This window comes from Buteo buteo, chromosome 29 (assembly GCF_964188355.1).
Source record: "Buteo buteo chromosome 29, bButBut1.hap1.1, whole genome shotgun sequence".
Lineage (NCBI taxonomy): Eukaryota > Metazoa > Chordata > Aves > Accipitriformes > Accipitridae > Buteo > Buteo buteo.
Genome location: NC_134199.1, coordinates 3108955 through 3131960, shown reverse-complemented (window position 1 = coordinate 3131960; position 23006 = coordinate 3108955). Strand labels below are relative to the sequence as shown.

Sequence of the window (23006 nt, the reverse complement as noted above, 5' to 3'; positions counted from 1 at the left end):
TGCAAGCCCGGTCCCCAAGAGCCGGCTCAGCTGCAGGCTTTGGCTGGGGCAGGGGCAGCGGGTGGGGAGTGAGCATCCCTGGGGAGTGTCCCCGGGGAACTGCCCAGGCCCCTCCATGTCCTGCTCCAGCGCTGGAGGAGCCAAACAGCCCCAAATCCCTCCACAAACATCCAGCCCTGCCGGCTCCCCACCACGGGCAGGTCCCAGCTCTGGCACCTCCCAGCTCTGGCAGACTTTGGACCGTGAAGGGCGGTGGGGATGCGTATGTCCCCATTTCTCAGCCCCCACCACCGTCCTGCCCCGTGGGGATCTGCCCAACGCCAGCACACGCCACGGGGACACGGCTCCCCGGGACCTTTGCAGACCCGCTCACCTCAGCCCTACCGACCCAGCCGCAGTCCCGAGCCAGCGGCAGCGTGGGCAGGAGGCTGCCCTCTCCCCTGCTTGGCGAGCGAGCGCCCTTGGCCTCCCTGGGGACATTTTTGGGACACTGAAAGATGCGGCGACACAAGGGAGCTGCTGTTCTCACTGGCCCAGCACGCTGACGGCACCGGCCCCAGGCAATGCTGTGCCGGCCGCCGGGCGCGCGGCAGTGGGGTCTGGTCACTGACCCCGAGTCAGAGCTGGTAACCCAACCCCACCGGTGCTGGTTACAATTTAGGGCAACAATAACCTATTGAGGCCCCTTCCTGGCTCCTGCCCTGCTGCTCCTTGATCTAATTAAAGGGGGCCGGGGTGGGGGGGGGGGGAAGACAAAACCCGAGTTGAAGGGAGCGGCGGGTACCCGAAGGCGGCACATTTAGGACCATGGCATGGAGAGGGGCCATGGCCACCCGTCCCTCCCACCACTGGCTCCCTCAGGGGTCTAGGCATTGGGGGGGGGAGGGTGTCAGCTCCTGAGCATGGCCTGGCACAGCTGGGGTGCTTTGAAAATGAAGTTTACGCGGTCACAGAGACCTTGCCTGCTCAGGATTTGGCGTGGGGACCCCCAAAACACACATGCTGATGTGGGGGTGAATGGAGCCGGTGCCCCCCATTCTCTGCCCTCTTCCCCTGCGGATGCTGGGCGGGGGTGCAGCCACCCCATGGGGTTCAGTGCAGCTGTGGGCATTGGGGTGGGCACGCTGGGGGTGTCCCCCACCTTGGGGCATGCCATGGTCCCCTTCGGGGTGCCACAGGGTGCCCAGGATGCGTGGTACAGGCTCAGTGGGCAAAGGCCCCCGCGGCAGGGTGCGGTGGGGATGCCGTGGGGAGGCGGTGGGGACGCAGGCTCCCCTTCCTGCCGGCCTGGCGTCAGTAATGAATGGTATGAGTTTCCTGCCCGCCCACTGATTGCTTCCTCAAAAAGCCTCGATGAGCTGCTGCTGCTGCGCCCGGCTCCCCATGCGCGGCTCATGGCATGGCTGTGCTGCCGGACGGTCCTCGATGCCCCACGCTGGGCACCCACGGCCACGCTGGAGACCCACAACAGGCACCCCAGCCCCACGGCTGCTTGACCATCCCCAGGGTGCTGAACCGCCATCCCTGGAGCAGCAGCATCCCTGCACCGAGCCTGACCCGAGCCTGCAGCTCCCCTCTTAGGGCACTGCCTCTGGGGGGGACCCAGTGACCCCCAAACTCTCCACCCCCTGCCCTAGCCATGGCTCCGGGGCTCCCAAGCATCGCACCCCACTGGCCCCTGACCGGGACAGCTCTGCCGGAGGGAGAGCGGGGCCCCCGCTCGGCACCTCTGCTGGGAGCCAGCCCAAATCCCCCTCCGCCATTTGTCATCTCCCTGAGATTTACAGGCGGGGAGTGGTTGGGGCTGGAAGTGAGGCCGGCCCCGGCGCGGCTGCCTAAAAAAAGCACCTCCCGCTCCTTGGCGGCTACCCGGCACTGCGGGGGGGTCCCCGCTCGCCCCCGCTACCCCCAGCCCCTCTCCCTATCGCCCCGCCACGCAGCCGCAACCCGGCAGAGCCCCGGCGTGACGCGCAGGCAGCGCCCGCCAGCCACATTCCTGGCGGCCGATAAACCCGGCAGCCAAAATAACTCCAGCCTGCGCAAAGGGGGCTGAGTGCAGCCTGGTGTCTGCATCCAATTTAGCCGGGCTGGCTCGCCCCAGCCCAGCGCCGGCGGGGAGGGCCACGCGCATGGGGTGCGAGAAGCAGTGGGATTTGGGGTAATTCCCACTGGACTCTCCATTGGCAGTGATAAGGGACCCCAAAGCATCCCCTTGAAGCACGCTGTGTGCCCTCGCCTCCCGCAGGAGTGTTCACTCTGGACACTAATGATGTCTGGTCACCGAGGCTGGATGTGGAAACCCCATGGCTGCCTTTGCCTGTTGTGCCGGCAGAGCTGGGGAGCGGGAGAGCTGCGAGCCGCTCACCCCAGTAGCTCGCAGGAGGGCAAGGGATGCTCCGTCAGCCTCCCTGCCTGCTCCCACCTGGGGCTGCTCCTGCAGCCACCGTGCCAGCACCTTCACACTGTGCCCTCAGTCGATCCTCTCCCCTCCTGTCAGTCCCAGCTGCCGCCAGCACCGGCTCAGAGCTGACACCTCGGCGCGGGGGATACCGGCAGGGCGGCCAAGGGCCGGCCCCGCTGTCACGGCTCACTCAGCTCCTTGCCAGAGGCCCCGTATCAGCACCCGGCGGCTGCCGACCACCCAGCCTGCTCTGGCATCCCGGCCCGCCACGGAGCCAGCCTGATGTACAGCGAGGGTCCCGGCATCCCTGTGCTTTGCCAGCAGCTCTGGGGAGAGCTGGCAGCTTCCAGCACAGCCCGGTAAGGACCTTGCCCCAAAACCCCGTCACCCTGGTGGGATGAAAGCGTTGCCTCCTCCTCCTCTTTCTCCTGTTTCCTTGCCGGCGCCGAGCCAGCTCGCCGGGTGGTGTGGGAGAGGCCAGGCCGGGTCCAACCGGAGTGTTCCTCACCTCAGCGGTGCCCCACAGACAGGAGATGGCTCCATCTCTACTTGACAAGGGGCGCTGACCCCTTACGGCCACAAAAGCTCCTCTTCTACTTCCCCGAGGGATGCCCGGTGAGCACGGCTCTGCCGCCGGCCTCACCACGGCTGGCTGGGCAGCCGCCATGGCACCATGGCACAAAGCACCGCGGCCCCACTGTAAGCGGGGGGTCAGGGCCGAGCCGCTCCAGCGCGCAGGCAGTACCAAAGGGATTCGCTTGCCCACAACAACTTGTCGTGCCGCCCCAGTGAAGGCGCCCACCCAGCTAGCAGCCACCTCAGACACTGCTGGTGCTGTCCCCAGCAGTGCCACCACCCACCATAGAGCGCCCGTCCCATCCCAGTGCTGCTGGGGACACCTCTGCGCCAGTCCCAGCACTGCCACTGCCCTCCCATCCCACCCAAATGGTGCCAGGGACGCAGCCATGCTGTCCCCAGCCTTGTCCCGGTGCCAGGAGCTCTCTGCCTCCTCCTGCTCCACCACCGTGCTCCCCACGGGTGTCTGACCGTGGCATCGCCGCCGCGCTGCCCCGCATCCCCCCCTGCCCACCCTCCCACCCTGTGGCGAGTCCCCGTCCCTACCCGGGCGAGGTGTCCAGCGCCACGGTGAGCATCGCCCTGCTGAACTGCCGCACGTCCCACAGCTTCACCTCCCGCTCCCGCATCTGCAGGGGCACAGACATGGCGTCAGTGGGCACCAGGGCTGCGTGGCCGGCCCTGCAGCACCATCTCCCTCGCCAGCCAGCCTCCCTCCATCCCCAGCAAGGTCCAGGTCACCTGGCGAGGGGACCTCCTGCTTTCACGGGGGACAGGCCATCCAAAAAGCACCTGGGGCCCCAGCACAGCTGCCACAGGGAGTGGAGCTGGGACATCCCGGTAGCATCAGAGCCACCTTCCAGGTAAGGACCGTACCTGGCTGAACCCGACGGAGATGAGGCAATCGCTGGAGCCCATCCAGAGCAGCCGGGAATCCTTGTTGTTCTCATGTCCCGGGACACTCTGCAAAGGCACAAGAGACACGGCCGTCAGTATCGCCGCCGGCTGCGCTGGGGATGCTGCGTGGGACGCGTGCTTCACCGGCGGTGGCCGTGAACCACTCCGGGGCCAAGCGCATGGAGCCAAGTGCTGGCTCCCGACTCCTCTGAGAGATGCCTGTGGTGACAGTGTAGCGGGGACAGCCGGCAAGCGGTGACAGTCCTGAGCCCCCACCCTGTGCCCGTGCCAGCGTGATTGCTTTGTGGAGCGGCTGGCCTGGCTCCTGGTGAGGAGCGGAGGGTGGCAGCAGCTAACGTGAGTGTGAGGGGGCATGGGATGGCCCCCTGGGGCTCTCCCCACACCCGGCAAGGGGGCTCAGGAACCAGCATGCCACGAGGAAGCTGCTCCATGCTGGCAGGCACACGAAGAGGCTTGGCCGCGGCCATGGCCACGATGACAGAGGAACTTACTTCCCCAGCTGCATCCCCAGGCTCTCGATCCATGCCGAATCTCAGCTGCAGGAGCCGGGTGCCCCTCGTGTGTCCGGATGCTACCGAAACACAGGGCAAACTGAGCCCAGCCCCGCTCTCCACACCGCCCTAAGCCCCTGCAGCCCCGCTCCGCCTCTCCCCTGGGCTCCCTGCGGGCCAGGACCCCCCAGTCCACACCATCGCCTCATCCTGCCCACCGTCTCCAGCCCGGTTCCCCCACTGGCCCCGGTGCCGCTCTGCCGAGGAACGGGTGGGGAAGAGTAACCACAGGGCCGGCGGCGGCTGCTTGCCGGCTCCCATGTGGCCCCCAGATGGGTCCTGTGGTTCCCGGCTTCCCAGCGGGAGCCGGCAGCCAGCGCTCGCCCCATGGCGCAGGCAGCGCTCGCAGCCCCCTCACTCTCGTTTGCAAAGCGCCAAGAAAAGACTGCTAACAATTTCAGAGCTGGCATGGAAAAGCAGAGGGCTCTGCCAGAGCTAAACCCGGCACAGCGCTTCCGGCACATCCATGCCGGGCATGGGGGACCCGGCGTGGGGGTGGGAGGGATAGGGTGGGCACAGGAGGGTGCCCACGCATCCACAGCCCCAGGCTGGCACGCACACGTTGACCCCGGTGCCAGAGGAGCCGCATCCCATGAGCTGCGTCCCCCTCGCTGTGAGCACTGCGCACCACCGGCCACGACCGCGCTGTGACCGCCAGCGAGGCTCTGCCACCACGGCAGGCGGGCGAGGGTGCGCAGAGGTGCCCCCCCCCAAACCAGAGAAGCCCCTTCGGGACCAGCCTCCTCTGGTCCCGGCCACCAGCCCCAGAGGGATGCCCGCTCTCCGGAGAGACCTGCCGCCGGGGCGGGAAAAGGCACGTGGTGCCAAGCTCATCCTCCCCCTGGCTCCGGCACGCAAACCTCCTTGCCAGCACAAACACGGCGCTCGCCAGCCAGCACGGCTCACTTGGAAGAGGCAGCGCTGGCCAAGCCAAGCCCGGCACTCCCAGCCACAGGGGTAGGATGTGGGGCAGGAGGGGCCCGTCCCCCCACCTCCAAAACGCTGGCACAGGAGCCGGCTCCCGGCTGGGGTGAAGGGCTTAGAGAAGGGAACACGTCCCAGGATCGGTGCCGAGAGAGATGGAAACCCCGGGAGCCGGGGCCAGCCTGCTCGTCGGCCAGGAGAGCACTTCTGCACCTGAGCCGTGTGGCTGTGGCAGCCAAAACTCAACAGCTGGAGATTCGATAGCCGACCGTGCCAGCTCTGCTGGCTCCCGCGCACCGCCGGTCCTCTGGATCATCCAGCACAGAACCCGAGAGATGGTGGTGGGCGGCAGTCCCCCGGGGCGGGCGGCACGGCTGGCAGAGGGCAGGGCGACGTCGCTGCCGCTCGCAGCCCACGTTGTGCCGGCTGCGGCACGAGGGCCATGTTTTCTGCATTAGTTCCATCCTGGGCGAGCAGTACGTATGGCAGCAAGTATGCGGGGAGGCTGGGGCGCTCTGCTTTCGGTGGTGGCTCAGACACCTGGCTGTGCAGATGTTGCCAGAGGTGAGCATGCGGGACCAGATGACAGTCAGTCCCGGGAGGGTCCCTGGGGAGTTCCTGCCCCGTGTCCTCTCCCCTGGTGCTGAGGGTTTTGGCAGCGATGGGGCGGTGTGGCCTGGCACCGACGGTGGACACCAGCGTGGTTCGGTCAGCCGAGAGCCCTGGGGTGGCCGTGGGGCTGCCGCGGGTCCCTAGTGCTGGCAGACACCCTGGCACCCAGCCCAGGGTGATGCTGGGATCCCTCTGTGTCCCTGGGGCAGGGGACCAGCTGCAGCCCAAGGGACAGGCATCCCTCCTGAGCTGCTCATCCCCCCCCCCGGCAGGCTGAGAGGAGCCCACCAGCTCCAGGCCGGCACGCAGGGAGCCGAGGAGGCCTCCCAGCTCCCTGGCCACGCCAGCACTGAGGCAGCCCAGCCTCCTCCAACCCATTGTGTGGGTCCAGCCCAGCTGGTTTTAGGCAGCACAGGCTGGGGGGAGCTTGTGCTCCCTTCTCAGAGCCGGATCGGCTGCATGTGAAGGGTTTCCCTGCACCGTCCCTCTCCCCATCTCAACCCATCCCTCCCAGCGCAGGCTGGGGTACGGTGCCGGTACCCACGGCGGGGGTCCCCAGCCCTGCTCCCGGTGCGGCCCTGGAGGGCTCCGCTGCAGGGGGCTGCGGGGGGGGCCAGCGCCGGGGAGCACGGCCGGCATGTCGGATGCAGCTGTTGGCAGCCATGCCTCGTTGGGGCCGGGTGAGCTGGTAACAGCTGCCCGCAGGGAGCGACCGCCTTCGGCTCCTCGGCTGCCTGGGAGAGCTTGACACAAAGCAAACGCTGCCCCGGCACCAGAGTGATCTCCAGGGTGATCCCTGCCTCTGCGGGAGCAGTTGCCCTCAGCCGGGATGCAGGGAGAGCTGGAGATGGGGAGCCCAGGGCAGAGCCGTGGGGCTGGAGGGGTGGAAAGTAGCTGGGGTGGGGGCGTGGGTCACAGCTCTGCCCTTGGCGGAGACGCTGTGGCTGGCAGGGGCCAGAACAGCTCAGCCCTCCCTGCGGCTAGCAGACCATGAGCATGGCTAGCAGACCGCAGGCATCTGTCCCCTGTGGGAAGCAACCTGCGTGGGTGCAGGAGGCACCAGAGTCAGGCTGAGCCATCCCTTTGCCAGCGGGTGCCAGGGCAGGAGGGTTCCCCCAGCCCAGGGGACTGCAGTGGGCTCCGGGGCCAGACACCTCCTCCCTGTACCGAAAGGATGGGTCCGTGCATGTGGGGGAAGCCATCGCCCCCCCCAAACTCCACAAGGCAGCGGGGGGCAGGGGGAACGGCTTCCTGGGGAGCCGAGGGGGTTAACCATGGCGCTGCATCCTACTCCCGGCACAAGAATGTGAGTGATCTCCATCCGCTGCCAAATCCTGGTTACTCCAGAGCTGGCCAGGAGAGCAGAGCAGCGTCTCCCAGGCCAGCCCCGCTCCTGGTCTCTGCCCGGAGCTTGGGGAGACCCTGAGCTGCCACCTGCCCCCAGGGGAGCGCAGGGATCCCAGCCACCACACATGGCGGCAGTGATGCTCCGGTAGCCATCACGCTGCCAGCACTGGCCCTTGCCCGGTGTGGGGTGTCTGTGTCATGGTGGGGATGGACTGGGGTGAGTCCCCTCCCGCCCATGCCACCTCCCTGATCCCACCGGCCACGGCAGCATCGCCGTGGTGCCCTGGGGAGCTGGGTACCGTCAGCACCGTGCAGGCTCTGCCTCTCCCACCCCACTGCCAGTACAGCCCTCTGCCTCCATCCAGCCCCTGTCCCGGAGGATGCTGCCAGCCCAGCAATGGCAGGAAGGCGAGCAAGCTCCCACCAGGACAGCCCCTATGGCTGCGGAGGCTCCCACCTTGGCACGGATGCCCAGGCATGGGGCCAGGCTGGGAGCAGGACCTCCCTCCCTGGGCAGCCGAAGGGGGACCTGCTGGCCGCGTGGGCTGCAGAGACCGCAGCACCCATCAGCACCCATCCCTCCTCTCCTGCATCTCATCTCTTCTTGCAGCCACCAGCCCCGCAAGCCTTCCTCTGAGGCTGTTATCAAATCCCCAAACCACTTTTGCCCTCTTACGAGCCTGCCAGGAGCCCCAGGTCAGGCAGCAAGCTGGGGGGCTCCCGAAATGCCGTCCCAGAACCTCAACCCCAGGTAAGCAAAGCGCCCACCTGCGCCCTTGTGCCCGCACCCTGCCGAGCTGCCGAGGCCGTCCCCAGCAGGAGGCAAGGGCACCCAGCGCAGGCGAGCTGGTGCCCCCACGTGCCCGCATCCCTCATGATGTCGCTGGCTCATCCCGAATCCTGCTCAACTTCCCCATGTCTGCCATACCAAGTGGCATTCCTGGGAAGGACGGCCGAGGGGGAAGCAGAGCAGAGGAAATATAAACAGTCCCGTGCAGCTACGCTGGGGAACAGAAGCATGAGAGCGCCGAGCGCGCAGTGCTATAAATAGGCAGCCCACAGCCAGGCCAACTTTTTCAAAGCTTCCCACGGTCTCCTTGGGAATGTGGGATGCTGCGGACCTTCCCCCAGCCTGGAGGAAGCTGCTGTCGAGGCTGGGAGTCAGGTACCCCCGGGGTGACCCCAGCGTGGGATACCGCGCCGATGGGGTGGGGGAGAGGAAGGCTAAAAGCCTCTCTATGTCCTAATGCGCCTTTCCCCAACAAGCAGTCCCCAACCAGCCCTGGGCTGACAGCCGGATCCTGGGCAGAGGTGACACACGGAGCCCGTGGGGTCCTGGCTGTGTGCACAGCCGGGTCACCCCAGCCTGGATCTCTACCTCGCCGCAGCATCGCCCTGCCTCCACGGCCACGCTGCCCGTGGAGACCCTCTGCCTGCCGTACTCTCCCACCATGGCGAGGGCTGATGTGGCCCATGGGATGGTGGCCACGGTTTGGGAGAGAAGCTGGAGTCCCTCTCCCACCCCTGGGACCATGGGCAGGGATGGGGCACCCCCAGCCTCGGGGGGACAGCACTGTCCTGCCCCGCACTGGGTGTGCTTGGAGGGCTGCGAGCCCCGGGGTGCTCCCAGGCATCGGCATGGCCCACGAGGTGGGGGGAAGAAACCCACGGTGGGGACAAACCTATGGGGACACCCTCCCAGCTGTCCCCAGGCGCCCTCAGCCCCGGTCCCACTCATTAAAACAGAGCTCATTAAAACGTGAGCAGGAGCGTGCGTTCGTCCTGCGCGCACGGCCGTTCCCTCGCCCCCGGTCCTGCTGAACCGCCGGCAAGGGAAGTTTCTCGTGAGAACGAAGCCGGTTCCTCTCCATCCCACACTGGCCGTGCTCGGCAGTGGCCCCGCAACCCGGCACTGGCGGCGCCTGCCCCGGCCCCGTAATGGGAGCCAGGTGCCGGCCAGATGCATGCAGCCCCTCGCCCAAGCGCGCGGCGTGCGGGGGTGGGATGCGGCCCATCGGCTCCGCACTCCGCTGGCCCGGAGCAACGCTGTGTCCGATGGACACGGCTCTGCCGCACCAAATTGGGGCACTGGTTCGCATGCCCGCATGGCATGGGATGTTCCCCCCCATGTAGCAACTTTCTGCTCCCATGAGCCACCTCCCTTCTTGCCAGCAGTGTCTCCAAGTGTTTTTGTTGCACACCCATCAGTCAATATTTTTGAGGATGCACCCCCCCAGCAGATGTATATTGATTGATGTATAAATGATATGCATGTACAGCTGAAGGTCTAATATTTTCCCCTGCACCCCCACGGATTGCTGTGTGCACCCCGCTTTGGAGAATACTGCTTTAGAGGACAGGCAAGACCCCAGCCCACTGTGCGGGCAGGGTGCTGTGCATCCATCTTGCCCCCACTAGCCCCAGGGAGAGGAAGCCTGGGCACCCAGCCCAGGAACTTGCCAGGACCCAGAGGAGAGGATGGCTGGGGGAGTGGGCAAGCAGAGATGCCACCTTAGTACCCCCTGCCATACCCAAATTGCTGCCTTGCACTGGTCCTGGTGACCCACCTGGGGCATCAGCTGGTGTATGAGCACCCTCCCAGTGCTCCGACCCCCTGCTCAGCACTGTCCCCTGCCCCCCGCACCGGTGTCCCCAGCAGGACACGAGAGGGACGGTTTGTGGGGTTTACCCAGGCATTGCAGGGTGGGCGAGGGCAGGAGCAGCGAAGCACTGAGCCCTGGCAGAGCCGAAGCCACGAGGGAGAGGATGTGACTCACTTCCAGTGAGAAGGTCAAGGCAAGGGGGGTGACCACCAGCACCCGTGGGAGGGGAGGGCAGGCTGTGGCCGGGGCAGCGCGGCCTTGGGAGGGGATAAGGCAGAGGACAGGACTCACGGGACCTCTCCAGAAGGAGAGCAGCACTTGGACCCAGACCCAGCCAGGCAGGGGGAGTGCGCCTGCACGGGGAGGCACGGCAGGACCCACTGCAGCAAAGGGCTGGCCCTGGCATCTCCTCTGCCAGTTTAGGGGCACTGAGGAGGCACGCCGAGCAGCAATGGGGTGCAAGCACAACCCTAATGCTCGCAAAGGGGCCGCTGCAGTTGCAGCTCCCTGCTCCAGCCCAGACGCAGCAATGAGCGGCTGGGGGTCCAGCAGGATGAGGCCACTGCTCTCCCAAGGGAAATGATGGCCTCGGGTACGTACGAGCCACGCTGCAGGGTCAGCCAGACCCTGGCCACGCTGCTCTCGCTGTGTCACACGCTCCTACCCGCTGCCGCAACATGCTCAAAATAGCTGCCAAGGACGTAACCAGGAATGGGGGGGCTCAGGCCCCTGCCGGGGGCACAGCCGCAGGAGTGGGCAGCCTGCCAGTCACCTTCCTCGCCATCCATCCTTGGTCCCCAGCCCCTCGCGTGCTGCATCCACAAGACCTGAGAGCAGCATCGGGCATCACGGCACCATGGCGGCTCTTATTTTAGCTCCTTCTCATCCTTTTCCCCCTGCTCTAAAAAAAGGAACAGTTTAATGAGGCAGGCTCAGCAAATTAAGAAAACCACCCAGAGGAGCAGCCCTCTGCTGAGGCCGGCTTCGGCACCGTGTGCTGCAAAGGGACTGGGGTGAGCCAGCGGTGGTGCGGAGCCTGAGCCCTTCGCCTGCTGCGGAGGAAGCCCGGCCCGTGGCGCCGCAGGGGCCAGCCCAGCTGGAAAACCCATCGCACCGCTCACCTCGCTCACTGCTGCAAAAAAACAGGTGACTTCAAAGCCGGGAGCTCGCGAGGTGCTGGCACAGTACGGCGGCCCCAACATCACCCGGTTTCGTAACCGCGCTGGCCCGGGGGAGAAGGAACCTTTCCAAATAACCCGGCCCTCCAGCAACCGGGGAAAAAAGAAAAAACAAAACACAGGAGTGTTATTCCTCTTGGCTAAGCAAGCCCTGCACAAACTTCCAGAGGATTTATGGCATTTTAAAGTTTTCCCCTTCAGCACAGTACTTCTCCAAGACTAAACATCTTCATCAATTCTCAGCCGGCTGGGGTTAGGGCTGCGGCACGGCAGCGCTCGGCCGCGGCAGCGAAGGTGCATATTTCTCTTGGCAAACCCCAAGCGCCGGCCCCGGGGCTGGATCAGACGGCAGTGGAGGGAAGTGAGCTGCCTGCTTTGAACAGCCACCATCATTCACACGTTATTTTTAATAGCTCAGCGAGACAGAGTCCACCCTCCCCAGGAGACTTGGCTCGAGCCCATCGTGCTCGCAGCTTTGCCGAAACGCCGTTATACAAGTCGACAGGTCTGGCAGGGGGAGAAGCGGGGGGCAGGCGGGGAGGGGAGCAGCGCCTGGGGCCGTCGGTGGATAGGCGCAGGATGAATGTGGGAGCAGAGACTGGTACCTTGCAGCCACACCAAGTGGCACCCAGAGCAGGGGAGCATTGTGGGGGCCACTGTGCTGGGAGCACTTTGCCCTGGCTCACTTGGACGTGGAACCGCTGGGTTTATATTTTTATATTGTGTTGTATTTATAAGGCTGCCTGAAGGGTCAGAGCACTACTTGTACCTGCAAAAAGCACCCAGGGCCCTTATGGGAGCTCAGCGCCCAGGCTCTACCCAGGGGCAGCTGGCAGCAGGAGAGTCCTGGTACAGTGCGATGCTGGAGCACTAGCTCCCTCCAGTTGGTGCCTGGGGTTGCCACCATGCCCAGGCACAGGCACTAGAGGCCATTGGCTTCCCGAGCCCAAGGGTATGCATGCGCCAGAGGCGGGAGAGGCGCAAGGAGCGGCAGAGCCCGCTGCAGCCATCTCGCCCTGCTCTCCGCTGCATCCCTCCCCTCCCAAAGGCTTCCAGCCCCTTCTGCAGTGAGGGACAGCAGCCGCTGGCAGCCAGAGCCCCCAAGCCACAGGAAGCCTCTAATAAGAGGCTGTTTAAACTCGACGTCAAGGCTTAAGTCCTCTACTTATTTCCTAATCGCTGTTATTTGCTGAGCTGTGCGGATCCAGCCTCCCAGCCCTCACCCTTGGCAGGTCCTCAGCCCCAAGAGCCTTTTGCCCAGCTCCCGCATGGCAGTGCAGAGCCTGGGAGCCCAAAGTCCCACCACAGCCCTTGTGCCCACGGGGCTTGGGATCGCTGCCTGCAGGGCTCAGGATTGCTGCCCACAGGGCTCAGGATTGCTGCCCACAGGCAGACAGCCCCAGCAGCAGTGTGCCAGTGCACCAAGGGAGCTTGCTAGCCCCGGCGGAAGGGTAGGGATCCCCCGTGCCAAACTCCACTGGGGCCGAGGAGGAGAGAGCCCCGTTCCCCTTGCCTTCAGCCCCTGCCACTGGCACTTCTCCCAAGCTGTGTCAGGGCTGGGACAGTTTGGGGCACAAAGCCCACCCCACAGCAGGCAGCAGGCACCCCGGTCGGGCAGGGCTGCCTGCACCATGTTGCCTAGCGCACCCAGGAGGGACAGTACCTGGGAGGCAGTCGGGCTGGCTCGGGGGTCAAAGATCCGCAGTTTCTTGTCCTGTAGAGATAAAAAGAAAACAGAGGAGGGTTAAGGACCCCAGGGCCAGCGGGATGTCAGGCTGTATTAGGCAGAAGCGAGTAGCCCCCCTCCTTCCTGCTCATCACTCTCCTTCCTGCAGTGCCTGCCCTTATGGACGACTTGCACAGCATCCTCCAGGTCCTGCCCCACATCACAGGTAGGGGCACACCTCCAGGACCCCCCACAGCCTCACCAGGACCCCGACACCCTCAAAACTGCTCCCAGAGAAGGGGGGGACCCTCCAAAGTAGAGCCAGGGCTGGAGTCCGACCCTCGGATGTCATCCTGCCAGTGCTCCCCAGCATCCTGTGGGCAGGGGAGCGAGACCCCTCCTGCCTGGCACCCCACGGCCAAACAGGGCGCGGGATGCCCTTCCGAAAGGGTGGGCTGGGGTGCAAAGGCAGCAGGGAGATGCCCCAGTGCCAGCCTTGCTGCCGGGGTGCTATTTGGGGCGCGTACACTGTGCCAGCTAGACCCACATGGCACGGCACGGCGGCGCTGCGGGCCTTGGGGGGGCCACACGGCACGGCTCGGGGGCTGACCCCCACCCCAGATGGCATGGCTTGGGGTTTTAGCCTCTGTGCTTAGCCTGCACGCTTGGTATGGGGCTCCAACTGCTCACTTAGCCTGCGCACTCAGTCTGCACGCTTGGCCGGCCTCCACGCTCCATCTTGGGCCCACCTGCTCGCTCAGCCCGCACGCTTAGCCTCCGCCCTCGGCACAGGGGGGCCGACTGCTCGCTCAGCCCGCAGGCTTGTTCTGCGCGCTCAGCCGGGCCCGCACGCTCGATCCCGCTCACCCGGCCTCTATGCACGGCCCCGGGGGGCCTGGCAGCTCGCTGGGCCTGCACGGAGCCTCCGCGCTGGGCCTGCACGCTGGGCCTCCGCGCTGGGCCTGCACGCTGGGCCTCCGCGCTGGGCCTCCGCGCTGGGCCTCCGCGCTGGGCCTGCACACGGAGCCTCCGTGCTGGGCCTGCACGGAGCCTCCGCGCTGGGCCTGCACGCTGGGCCTGCACGCTGGGCCTCTGCGCTGGGCCTGCACGCTGGGCCTGCACGCTGGGCCTGCACGCTTCACGCAGAGGGGAGGCTGCTGGCTCAGGCCGCCCGCTCGCTCTGCCCGCGCGCTTTAGCCGGGAGGCCCGTCCGCTCGCCTGGCCTGCACGCTCCACCCGTGTGCTCAGCCGGCCCACCCGCTTGGCCCACTCGCTCGGCCCACTCGGCCCACTCGCTCGGCCCACTCGCTCGGCCTCCACGCAGGGCCTGCGCACGACCCACGCGCTAGCGTGGCCGGCAGCGCGCGGGCAGCGAGCGGCAGGCGCCATCTAGTGCTCCCGTCCTCCTCGGCTCCGGCCCTGCTCGCTGACCCCGTTTCTGCCCTTTTCTCCCCAAAACGGGGTCACCCTGCGTCCCCCCACCCCGGGCACCAGGGCACGGCCGGCAGCCGTCCCGGCCGCGGCGAGGTCGCCCGTGCGAGCCGCTCACCTTGCAGGAGGTGCCGAGGAGGCGGCCGTCTCGCTTCCAGGCCAGGCTCTGCAGCTGGTCCTCGTGGGAGCCCAGGGCTGCGGGAGGAAAGCAGGCTCAGGACCGGGATCAGGCAGGGCTCCTCCCGCCGACGAGGGCAGGAGCCATCGCTTTTCCACCCAGGAGCACCGGAGCGCTTCCCAGGGGAAATGATCTCGTCTTTCCGAAGAGCCGGTGTTAGCCAGAGCAAGGGTCAGGACCCACCGGGACGCTGCCGTGTCCGTGCAGGGAGCATCCCCGCACCGCTGACAGCTTGATCCGAAGGGCGGGAGCCCTGGGAAAGCCACGGGGCACTGACACCCCAGCGCTGCCACCCAGCCTGCTCTCCCCATCGGGTTAGCTGAGGTCTGGGCAAAGCTGGTCAGCAACAGCCCACAGCACCCACGTCTACCCACGCACTGGGACACGCAGGGAGAGGGACCTGTCACCCCAGGGGATCCTCAGCAAAGCTGCTACAGACAACCTGGGCAGTACAGGAGCCTTTTACGCTGCTACATCAGCGGGCCCCTGCACACGCATGAGGGGCTGCGGTGCTCCCTGCCCCAAAAACCACCCGTGCTGTCTGCTCAGTGACACCAAGGTCCAGACTTGAGCCTGTTGCTTGAGCCCAGGCACCAGCATGGTGGAGATACGTGTCACAGGCAGGAGCCGGCAGGCACGGCCATGCCTACCTGTCAGCGGCTGCTGCTGCGCCACGTCCCAGATGGTGACTCGTTTCCCTGCGCCGCTGGCCAGGACGCCGTCTGCTGTGGGGTGGAACTGTAGCATGTCTACCGGACCCCCTCCGGGCCCCAGCGTCAGCCCCGCATTGCTGGGCATGTCTTGGCCACTTTCAGGCAGGCGCCACACCTTCACCTGCAGCCCCAGGAAGAGGTAGGTCAGTCCCCGGGCAGGCGAGCCAGACCTCGCTGGGTGCCAGCAGCGCTTGACCTGGGCTTGCTGCTTTTCCAGGCTTTGGTCCCTGAGGACACCAGGTGACCCCACGTCGCAGCTCGGTGGGATCAGAGCTGTGGGCATCCCAGGTGGGAGAGGGGTGATCCGTGGCTGACACCATCTGCCTTGTCCCCCACAACCTGGGTACGTCCCACACCGCTCCCCACGGCTGGCACCCTCCTCCCCAGGATCCTCTTATTCCCATCACTCTGGATCCATCTCCCCCGGGCGCTACAGTGAATCCCAGAGACACGCTGGGGGACACAGGGTGCCCCTTGGGACACCTGGCACCGAGCACTCACCATCTCGTCAGCAGAGCCCGTAGCCAGCAGGAGCTGATCGAAGGGTGAGAAGTCAAAGTCCGTCACCACATCTGGAAGGAGAAGGGCAGAGGTTCGTCCTCACCTTACCCCTGCAGACAGCGTGTCTGCCCGCCTTTGCTCTTTCCCAACCTGACTCTTCATACACGCACATGTGCAGGCAGGCACGGGCAGCCGGGGTCAGATCCAGCCCCACCGAGGCATTTTGGAGCAGCTCAGCTTTGCTGCGAAAGCCTGAGCCCCTCCATGCTGTCCATCAGGGTCTCGCACCCTTTTGGCGGGGCACGGGAGCCCTGAAAGGTAGCAACTGTGCAATTGCATCTCTCCGTCTGACCCACCGCCACCCAGGTTTGGCTTTGATTTCAGGACAGACATCCCCAGGAGGCACAGGGAAAAGCATGAACAGCACAAGGGCATCTGTGCCGGCCCGGATGCCGGCAAGCGAGGCTGTGGCCAGCTGGGGCTGTGCTGGTAACAAGGCTCCCTTTGTAACGCCCCGGCTCGGCGTGCCGGCGGCACGGACGCTCCTTGCGGCTCCGGCAGCAGGGCCCTGCGGGAGGAAGGCTGGCACCATCAGCAGCAGCCCCTCAGATGCATTTGGCACGCTTGGGAAAGTAGGTCACTGTGTACTTTTCTGCTTCCAGGAGGCTGCGGAGAGACAGGCCCAGGAGGCACGAAAAAGCGAGCAGCTCACTCTGTTGCATTTGCCCCAGGACGAGAGAAAAATCCCTTCCCCGCTTTGGAGGCGTTGCTCTGGCACGGCTGGCTTCAAAGAGCTCATGCTAAATCTCATTAAGAAGCCGTTAATGTTGTGCTGGCTCCCCGTGCACCCCTCCAGCGCTCCCCTGGGAGCAGCGGAGCTTGCCGGCCTGCTTGCGAGCACGGTGCAGCTCCCTGTGCCCAGCCCTGCGCCGCTGGGGCAGGGACCGAGCCGGGCGGAGGCAGCACAGGCTGGGCACGCTGCACAGTCCTGCAGCGATGCCAAGGCACCGCACGCAGGAAGGCGGCGCTGGGACCGGCTCCTGTCTTGCTGCTCTGGTGCAATTTTGGGGAGAAAATGGGTGGTCAGTGCCCCCTGGGCTGGCACTGCTGCTCCAACACCAGGGGAGGGGTACCCTGAGGTCCCCACTACTCTTTCCCCGTGCCCGGGCAGGAGGCAGAGCCCTCCGCCTCCACGGCGCACGGTCCTCTGCCAGCGGCAATGCTGCCAGCCGCCTCTTCCCCGGCAGCACTCGCTCTGCCCACATCAGAGCTGCTCAGGGCCACGTGGCCACCGGTCCGGCCTGTTCCTCCCGTTGCTGGAGCTGGGTACACCCGCAGTGATGCCGTCGCCAGCTCCAGCGCCAGCCCGGTGCTGGGTGTACTGGGAACTTCAGGGCGTGCAATGAGTAACTTGGGAAGGGTGTGCTAGAGGAAGAGCGTGAGCAAGAGCTACGTGTCCAGACCTCGCTGTAGCTGGAGAGATGGAGTGGATCAATTCAGCTCCTTATCAAAAGCCCAGCCTGGCAGAGCCCCACATAGTCAGGGTGGCTGCAGTCGGCTTGTGCCTCGCACACAAGTGAGACTTGTCGGGGTCACCCTGCCCATGGGTGATGGTCCCTGGGGACTCCAGTGTCTCCCCTAGCCCCTCCCCTGGGAGACAGCTCAACACAGCATCCCAGGCCAGGACTCAGCACCTGAGCCCCTCTGCACAGCCCACGCAGGGCCAAACACCTCCTGCAGAGGTGGGAGGTGGTACCCAACTCCTTGGTGCCCTGGTGCAGAGCGTGGCGGAGGCATGGGACAAACCAGACTGGGACCAGTAGACACCCAGCTCACCTGAGTGGCAGCAGAGCTGAGACACGGTCCTCTTGCCTCCATCCTTGCACTCCAGCGGCACGATGCCCAGCACACCTGCAAGAGAGGACACAGCAGCAGGTCACCAGCTGCCCGCCAGCCTGCCCATCGCCCACGAGACGCTCCCAGGAACCCCCACAGCCTGGGATACAGCGGGGGGACACCCAGCTTTGCAATGCAAGCCAAGAGGTGCGGGACTGTCAGCACCTTTGGGGGAACCTGGGAAAGCCTCCTCCACTTGCTCTCGTGCCTCCTGGGGTCCGTGGGGCTGACCCACCACTCAGCCCCGCAGGCCCCACAGGGGTAAATCCATCCCACCCCCCCAGCCACGCTCAGCACCCCTTCCCTTGTGTCTTACCTGCTGCCTCGGCATTGAACGCTATCCAGCGGCAGCTGGCCTTCACGTGGTTCCCACAGGATGTGATGGAGCCCGCTCGGATACCCCCGATCCAGGCCTGGGATGGAGAGGGAAAACCCACGTCAGGAGACAACTCTGTTTTGGAGGGGCCTGATGCCGTGGCTGGAGCACGGCTGGAGGGGAGACAATGAAGCATCGGCACAGCATTTCTAGAGACCCTCAGGCCCAACAGAGCTCCCATGATGATGGGCCTGGCACTACCTGGAGGCTGCTGATACCAACGGGATCATGGCAGAGGCACATTTGCAGGGCCCTGTCCTCTGGGAGGGCCGGGGTAATGTGGCTGCTCACGCTCCCTGCTTAAAAGCGCAGCCCGTCACCGGGGCTGGAGGCTTTGGGGCCAGCTTTGCCAGGAACAGGAGTCAGGAACATCCCAGCTCCCAGCGCTGTCTCTCCCCAAAACTGTCCCAGCCCTGGGCTCTCCTGCGGTGGGAAGGGCTCAGAGGACTTTGTGATAAACTGATATCAGGGAATTTGGGATGGGACAAAGGCTCTCGGGCTGTGAAGAACCATAGGGTCAGACTGTGGCTGACCAAGGCAGATAAACGCCTCCAGCAGCATGCTTCCTGCAGGGACACGCAGCCAAGGAACTTCATTACAGCTCCAAAACCAAAATCCTGCTTTGCAGTGTTTCCCACTACCACTCCGTGGCCGAGCACTGCACCTGTGGGACACTGGGATGCCCAGGCATGAGCCTGACCTGCGCCGGGTGACACAGACACTCGACCTCAAGTGGCCATCAGGACCAGGAGCTCTCCGGCACACCCAGGGCCAAGTCCAACCCTCGAGCAAAGGCAACAGCTGATGTTTTATGGCTGCCACCATGCCTGTACGCCCACTGGCAGCCACCAGCATCACAGAGAGCTGCAGCAGGTGTCCGGAGTGGTGGATACCCCACAAGCAGGGCAAAGCCCTTTGCAGGGAAGGGAGCTGCGTATGCGGCCCCAAAAGGACTGAGCCCTGGGTTTCCTCTCTTTGCACAGCTTCCTTTTGAGGCCTGACAGAGAGCAGCGGTGCCTGCAGCACTTCCTCTCGTCCTTGTCACAGCAGCCTGCTCGGTGGCAGACCTGTTAACCCTTCTCCTTCCAAAGGGAGGTTCCTCTCCCTGCACCCAGTGGGTGGGCAGGGGGCTGCAGCGGGGATGGGGAACAGGTCCGAAGCATGAGCAAGACCCAGGAGGAAGGGTTCCACAATCTGTGTCCCATCACCTTGCACTGGTCCTGCAGCGATGGAGGATACCAGCTACACCTGGCTCCCAGCATCCGGGAGTACCACAATTTTTCGCAGAGGGACCGCTGAGCTGGTCCATCCTGGCCCCGCAACGTCCCTGCACATAGGCAGGAGACCTCGGGGAAATGATCCTTCCCACAGCACGCCAGGGCAGCTGGTAAAGCATATGGTACCATCCTGGCTACGTCCCTAAAACAAACCGCAAGCTTTCAGGGTGCCTCTGCCAGCAGAGCCCTGCAGACGCTGCCTGACGGGAAGAAGCGACTCAGATGTGATCCTTCATGTTTACACTGCGCTTCCTGATCCGGCCAGGTCAAGTGTCTGCCTTCGCCTCCGTAAACAAGCTGCTCTGCTCGGCTGGGGACACAAACAGCGTTTCCCGCTGTGACACCCGAGATGAGTTTGGAGACGAGATGTCCACCTCCCACCCACTGTCCCGCAGAGCTGGGTGACGTGGCCTCGCTTCCCAGGGACACGTTTCACTCCTGGATGGGAAATGTCTTTCGGAAAGGCCACCTCCCATGTGCCGAGCCCAGTGCAGGCTGCCGGAGGCAGAGCAGACACCTTCTGCACACCAGGGAGAGAGCACACCATCCCTTAGCGTCCTGCAGAGCTCGCCCACCATGGGAACTGACACCAGGGCAGTCAATGTCCCTGGCAGGGATGTTCCTGCCTAGAGAATGCCATAACCCCCCCCATGGCCAGGCGTCCCAGCACCCACACTGCACAGACATGCACGCTCTCTGGGCCGGCCATTAGCAGCAGCTAATCTGCACCCTGAGGTTCGCAGCTGAACAGTTAGCCGGCTGAGATTTCGGCGACCTGCCATCTGCTCTGCAGACACACTGAGGCTGGCACGCCGTGGGGATGGTGGGATACTTGAGGCCAGGTGCAATGGCAGCAGCCACCACATCCCCTCCTACAGCTGAAGGTCAGGAGAATGTTTTGGGCACTCGCCGGGTCTGCAGAGGTGTACAAGCACAGGACAGGCCAGCCTGGCACAAGGATGGCTTGGCTGGGAAGTTATGGGGAAGGAGAGCGCTGATGTCCAAGAGCTGGGAGATGGAACATGTTGGTGGCCCTGGGGACCCCCAAATTCTTTTCAAAGGCAACAAGATACAATGATTTTTAGCAGCATCACCCATTCAGCCTGAGCCCTCTGCTTCTGGCCACATGGCCTATGCTGAAGGGTACCAGCTTCCCACACCTGCATGTCACCCCAGCACAACTGATTACCACGCAACTGGCCCGCATTGTCCCTTCCCCACATGGGACCATCCCCGGCAGGGTCTCTGCTCCAGTGGTGCCAGCTCCTGTCAGCCCCATGGGCTGGGAGCCACCCGGGCAGAATCCCACCACCCATCACCACGGCAGAGCAGCGGCAGCCTCGCTCACGGCCATGGTACTGCGGAGATGCCGGGCAAAGGGTGTCCGGCTCAGGGAGCCCCTGGAAGGGCTACGTGTCCTGATAATGCTCCCCGATGTGGCTCATCCAGCACAACCCATCCCTGACCCAGTATCTCTTCATGAGGCAAGATGGATCATGATGCTCAGCATGGTTGGGGCTGGTTATTCGTGGGGCAAAGACTGGAGCTGGGCACCACGTGGCTCTGTGCAGCCCAGCGAGACCCACCAGACCTGCCTGACCTCGGCGGTGCTGAGCTCCGCAGCTCGCAGGCAAGGTGACGGAGCTCAGCACCATCCCGCAGGGCCCCAGCGCTTCCTCTTTGCCTGCGGAAGCGGGGTGGCAGAAGCGGGGCCCGGCGTTTCACGCTCAGGGTGCATGCTTCCCTGGCAGGCACGGGCTGAGCACGGGCCAGGTACCGAGCCGAGCTGGGACAGCGGGCAGCACAAACCGGGGGCCAATCGCCTGTGCCAGCCGTGCCCAGCCGGGGGCTGGCAGCAGGAGGGGCACAGCCCGGCTCCCTGCTGCCACGGGATGGGTACCCCAAACCAGCGGCACTGGCTACACGGGAGCAGCTCCCGGGCCGGGTTGGGGGTCTGTACCACCCCGGGAAGGGCTGGGGTTCCCCGCCGGCACCCAGCTGCAGAGCACCCCGCGACAGGCTGTCGGGGCGGGAAGCGGTGGGTGCCAAGGAGGGGCCGCCCGGGCGACGCTGCCGTACCGCGACCGGGCAGCGGGTGGGGAACTCGGGTACGACCCCGCCATACCGGCGGTGCGGCAGCAGCGGGACCCGAAGCCGCGCCTTACCGGGGCCGCCCCGCCCCCGCCCGCCGGGAGCCCCGGCCGCCCCGGCCCCGCCGCCCCCGCACCCCGGTACCGGACGGCGGGGAGCGTCCCGCGGCGCTCACCTCCCTGCGGGGCAGCCGGGCCTCGGTGTGCCGGAACTTGGACGCCTTGAAGCGGTTCATGATGCCCCGGCCGCGCCGAGCCGAACCGTGCCCAGCCGCGCCGCTCCGCTCCGCCCGCCTCGGGGCCGCCGCCGGCCCCGCCCCGGGACACGCCCTTGTTCTTTAGCCCCACCCCTCTGCGCTGGACACGCCCCCTCCGCCCCCCCCCGGCGTGTCCCGTGTCCCCGGCTGTCCCCAGCGCAGGGACGTGCCCGCCCCGGCGAGGGCACCGTGAGCGGGGCAGAGACCCTCGCCCCGGCTCACCGGGACACTCCGCAGAGGCTCCCGCCCTTGGGGCTGACCCCCGGTGTAGGAGCCACCCCGGGGGTGACCGTCCCGGGGGGGTGTGGGTGTGCAGCCCCCTTCCCTGCCTCCCACGGAGACTCAGGGTCGCCAGACCGACAGCTGCCCACCCACAGGCAACCGGGGCTGCTACCCCCCCACTGTCACCCAAATGTCCCACTGGAGACAAGGGCAGCTGTTCCTTCGGGCTCCGGGCAGAGAGGACGGGGATAGTGGGGCGGCAGGGGCTTTCCAGTCCCGTGGGCTCAGCGTCCTCGTCCCCTCCGCGGCCTGGCAGCCGGCAGCGAACAGAAACCTTTGTGTACAGACAGCTAGTGGGGAAGGGAAGAGAAATGAAGAGAGGGCCGGATCCGAGCCACCGAGCCCACCGGGCCTGACCGCGGCATCACCCATGCCTGGCGGAGGCCAGGTCTTCTTCCCCGCCGCCTGGGGTTGCGACACTTGCGTGTGGCAGAGCGAGAGCAGATGGGATCTGACGCGTCCCCCTCGCCGCTCAGCCTTGCTGCCACGTCCTCCCATGCGCCACAGAGCCGAACCTCTCTGCCGACGCGTGTTTCGAAGCGCCAGCCCCGGTAACGAAGGCAGGAGAGAAAAGCGCTCGCCACGAATTACCCTTCTCTCTAGAGAGAAGCTCCTGCCCTCACGCAGGCGCTGCATTAGCGCAGCCGTTCTGGCTCTAGAAAAGCCTTTATTTCAGTTCTCCGACTTGTCTTTCGCCCACCGAGGCGGGAGAAGAGCCCTCGGGAGGGAGCAGGGCGCCCCGAGCAGCGCCGAGCCGACGACGACCCTGCCGCGGGGTGGCCGTTCCCCGAGGCCTGGCTGCCTCAGCCCCTCCGGAGGAGGGGGCCGCGGGGCCTGGCTGGGCCCGGCTCTTCCTAACGAGGGTCCCCGTCCACCCCTCCCTTTCCCCCGGCTCTCCTCAGCACGGCGCTCCTGCTGTCCCTCGCCTGGCGCCGTTACCCTGGGCACCCTCGCAGAGGGCTCCGCCGGTGCTTCCCCCCCCCCCCCCGCTACGGCCGCCACGCCGGGGCTCTCCTGGGGGTTCCCCCCCGTGGCGGCTAGAACACCCCGAGCCCCGCCGCCCCCGCGGGTCGCGGCAGCCGAGACCCGGGCCGACGCCGCCGTTCCGCAGCCGCCGGGCAGGGGCAGCGGCAACGCGCATGCGCAGCGCCCAGCTGCCGGTACGGGCGCGGAGCTACCGCGCAGGCGCGCTGCGTCCTCCTCGGCGGCGCCTGCCGTCGCGCGTCGCC

The 23006-nt window shown here is 65.8% G+C and overlaps 1 protein-coding gene across 2 annotated transcripts in view; it reads right to left on the bottom strand.

Annotated features, from left to right (window-relative positions):
* Positions 1 to 21532, bottom strand: part of CORO7 (coronin 7) — a 39545-nt gene extending 18013 nt beyond the window's left edge. Inside the window, exons 1-9 of one of the 2 annotated variants that reach the window (XM_075059240.1) lie at positions 21415 to 21532; positions 17812 to 17908; positions 17436 to 17510; positions 15600 to 15670; positions 15036 to 15219; positions 14326 to 14402; positions 12774 to 12824; positions 3854 to 3940; positions 3524 to 3606 (exon numbers count right to left, since the gene is read on the bottom strand). In XM_075059240.1, coding sequence (XP_074915341.1) covers positions 3524 to 3606; positions 3854 to 3940; positions 12774 to 12824; positions 14326 to 14402; positions 15036 to 15219; positions 15600 to 15670; positions 17436 to 17510; positions 17812 to 17908; positions 21415 to 21474 — 785 coding nt within the window. In that variant the 5' untranslated portion in view covers positions 21475 to 21532. Of the gene's footprint in view, positions 1 to 3523; positions 3607 to 3853; positions 3941 to 4386; positions 4440 to 12773; positions 12825 to 14325; positions 14403 to 15035; positions 15220 to 15599; positions 15671 to 17435; positions 17511 to 17811; positions 17909 to 21414 lie in introns of those variants that run through there. The other variant, XM_075059241.1, reaches the window with a different exon arrangement.
* Positions 21533 to 23006: the final 1474 nt, after the last annotated feature.